Source organism: Cupressus sempervirens, chromosome 4 (genome assembly GCF_028749045.1).
Source record: "Cupressus sempervirens isolate cs-2001-9-10 chromosome 4, ASM2874904v1, whole genome shotgun sequence".
Classification (NCBI taxonomy): domain Eukaryota; kingdom Viridiplantae; phylum Streptophyta; class Pinopsida; order Cupressales; family Cupressaceae; genus Cupressus; species Cupressus sempervirens.
The window spans coordinates 711,693,597-711,697,155 of record NC_143121.1 but is presented as its reverse complement, the minus strand read 5'-3'; the positions used below and the strand labels follow the sequence as shown (position 1 = coordinate 711,697,155).

The following is a 3,559-nucleotide window of genomic DNA, read 5'->3' as shown; positions in this document are numbered from 1 at the left end:
CTCATTAGTTAGACTCTAGAATTAGTAGTTATAACTCTATTTTTTATTAAGTTTTGTTTGGTGGTGAATCTCTAACAGTTGGTGTTACTGATGGTCTTTTATGTGGCTTGGTTGCAATGGCCCAATGCATAAATGTTCTCTAGTTCCACAGGTTCAAGATCGTCTTCCCACCTCCTTTAATAAAAAACAACTATAAATAAAAACCATTTTCTAATTGAATGATTTTTGGAAAATATTTTAAAGGAATTTGAGAGAAAATGTCTCCCGTGTTGAGATACATCTTGCAGGCTTGTAAAATATTATTACATCTTGAGATACTATCAAAGTTGTCAAGATTAAACATAATCTTTAAAGGATTTGATGAACCCAATACAATGGTTGAAGTTTAAAATATGGAAAAAATTTGACAAGTCAATGATGAATAATATTTCTTATACTTCTTGTTATTATTATTTATTTAAAAAATAGTTTAATTGTTAGTAAAGTTGGTCTAATTGATTTATTTATGAATCTTATTGAAAAAACTTAATGTTGGCAAATAAATTTTTTTTTTTTTTTTTTTTGATAATTGGTTGCAAAAAATATTTGAAAATCAAAATTAAAAAAATAGTATTTAAAACATAAAAAATAAAATAAGATAATTGCAACGGCTAATAAAGGCATACTATTAATAGAAAATGAAGTGAAAACATAAGTCTCCACTACATAGGTGGAACTAACAATAAGTGTGTCAAGGTTTTATTTTCATCTATTAAATAAAACAGAATTTGAAGAGAGTATAAACAAGTGTCATGTATTTGAATAAAATATGAATTGTAAATGATAAATTGTATTAGAAAATGGAGTAATGTATATTTAATTGTATTTGAGTGTATATATATATAACACAATAGTAAGTTGTGAGCCTCTTATTGAGAAGTCTTGCGTTCGACTCTACACAAGCTTAATAAATAATAGTAATTAATCACATCACATGATAAACTAGAAGAAGAGGATATAAAAATTCATCTTCATAATGCGACCATAGTGCTCCAGCTCCTCGCAAATTAGTAGATGGCATGGGTACTAAATTTTGTCTTCTCACCCCAGCAATCTCTGTCCCAGATTAAGGCGGTGTGCCTGATTGAGAGAAGAAAGCGTAATATAGTTGTATAGAGTTAAGCAGGACAAAGCATTATATATTTTTGTATATGTTTCTTAACATGCTCGAATCATTCTTATTATTTTTATTATTAAGATGATGATATTGTTATTGAAAAAAGTCAGAAGCGGTTGCGACTAATCACCCCACCATTAAGATCCATATAAACATAAGCCCGGAGTTTCATGTCAGCATAGAGTACCCATCCACCACTGAAGATAGCTTGAAATTGATTGAGACAACAAAACCCTAAGAAATGGAGCACTCATCGTACAAACTCATGGTCAGCAACGAGAACGAGAAGCGCAAGTGGAAAACAATAGTCTTAGATCTGGAGAACACCCTTGTTTATTCAAGGTCCATAGTCATCCCCCAATATGAGTACACAATCTCCGTGAGAGGCCATCAGGAGCACTCAGCCCCAAGTACAATCACATACTACGTATAGAAGAGGTCCGCAATAGACCTTCTGATGGCAGAACTGGTAAGAAACAACTATGAGATAATAATATTCACCTCAGCCACCAAAAAATACGCAGACGCCATTCTCGACAAGCTACAAATTGACATTATTCACAAAGCCAACATAGACATTCGCCTCTACAGAGACTCATGCCTCCTCTCTAACAAAGACGACTATGTCAAAGACATCACAGTCCTTAAAAGAGACCTCAAAAATGGCATAATTGTGGACGATAATCCGGCGAGCTATAAACTTCACCCGAAAAATGCCTTCCCCGTGTAACCATTTTCTGGGGACTTGAACGATCGAGAGCTGTGCCGGGTAAGAGACCTCTCCATCATCGTGGCGCTGTCCTGCGATGTGAGAGAGACCATCAAAATATATCTGGCCATAGGTGTGCTGGAATAACATTAATAATTCTTTTTGCTTGCACAATGTTTTGCATTTAGTTTTCAAGTAGTCAATTTTTTCCTTCATCCTTAATTATTAGGGTTTCATTGTATCTCTCGAATTAATAGACTAACTTATACTTATATCTTGTAATATCTTGAATTAATTTATATGTATTCAAATGTGTATTTTTCTTGTAGGTCATTGTCACAATTTGGAGTATGAGTTTTTATGTGCACGTCAACGTGAATTACATGCAATAGCACCGCAAAAGAAAATTATTGTTCTAGAGCTGATGAACACTTTGGTGAAGAGAAGCAAGGAGTTTATGAAGCATGATTTCACTATTCCAGTTCGTATCTCTGGAGAGCTTTGCATGACTTATGTAAAGAAGAGGCCTAGTTTGGGCAATATTTTGGCTGAGCTGGAGCAAAACTATGAGATTGTTCTCTATACTCGTTATACTCGGGAACAGGCAGATCCTATTCTTGATAAACTAGACATTGGTTTTCATCTCAACCACAGACTTTACAAAGACTCTTGCCAAGATTATTGGCTTTGTAAGCATATTGGTGTTCTGAATAAGGATTTAAACATGGAATATGCGAGTGTGAAGAATGTTGTGATTGTGGACTATGATGCTTTTGCTTTCAAACATCATCCTGATAATGGGTTTCTGGTAACTCCATTGGAGGAGGAGGATAGTTTGGATATTGAGCTATGTAAGTTGAAGGGGTTTTGTAAGGGGGCTTATCTCTATGATGATGTCAGAGAAGCCATTGCTAACTTCAAAAGGAACGGCAGGAGGCGTATTTCCTATTTTCGTTAGGGTTGAGTTTGAATGTGTGTTTGTCAACTCTAGGTTTTCATTAGGGCCGTGTTTCCCTTTGTTATTAGTTATTACAAGGTTTGCAATTAGCTTATCTATATTGCCATTAGACCATCCATCGCAAAACCTACAAAATAATCTATCTATTTGTGACTTTAATGAAAGGAGGAAGGAAGCATAGACCTCTCCGGTTCACTGATTGAAAAATATTTTTATATTAATATATTTTATAAAGCTTTGATATTTCCCACATAAACAAATTGAATAATATTAATTCCGAGCTATTTAACAATTAACTTATTGTCTTAAAATTATATATATGTATACTTATTTATTTAAAATTATATATGTATATTTATTTATTTAAATTTAGAATTTTAATAAATTTAATAGTACTTTAAATTTATAATTATTTGATATTTAATATCAAATAATTGAAATAACACCTTAACGAATTAGAGTATATTTATACAAAGAAAATAAGTAATATCAAAATAATTATTTATATTTATTGAAATTTATAAATATTATTTGAAATTGTTCATTTAAATTTTAGCTTCAAGAGTAAATTAACCGTGTTTGATTATTATAATTTGAAATATGTATGACTAATAGATTTCATTTTAGAAAATTATGACAAACAATTGAATGATATTTGTTTTGATCTAGGTAAAAAGTTTTTGATAAATGAAAATGGTCTAGAATTTCTAGTCACTTGGAACCTATTTGCCTTTGA

At 31.8% G+C, this 3,559-nt stretch overlaps 1 protein-coding gene across 1 annotated transcript; it reads left to right on the top strand.

Moving 5' to 3' along the window:
* The first annotated feature begins 1,397 nt into the window (after nt 1-1,397).
* On the top strand, nt 1,398-2,823 carry LOC149563257 (uncharacterized). The gene is made up of 2 exons (XM_089828100.1): nt 1,398-1,566; nt 2,195-2,823. Exons 1-2 carry the CDS (start codon nt 1,398-1,400, stop codon nt 2,821-2,823), a joined length of 798 nt encoding a protein of 265 aa, XP_089684226.1.
* The last annotated feature ends 736 nt before the right edge of the window (nt 2,824-3,559 follow it).

What these genes read in the sequence shown, in the direction of transcription:
- LOC149563257 (XM_089828100.1), top strand. Translation starts at nt 1,398, where the DNA reads ATGGAGCACTCATCGTACAAACTCATGGTCAGCAACGAGAACGAGAAG. An exon ending in TCAGGAGCACTCAGCCCCAA is followed by an intron (nt 1,567 to 2,194) that starts GTACAATCACAT and finishes TTTTTCTTGTAG; the next exon opens with GTCATTGTCACAATTTGGAG.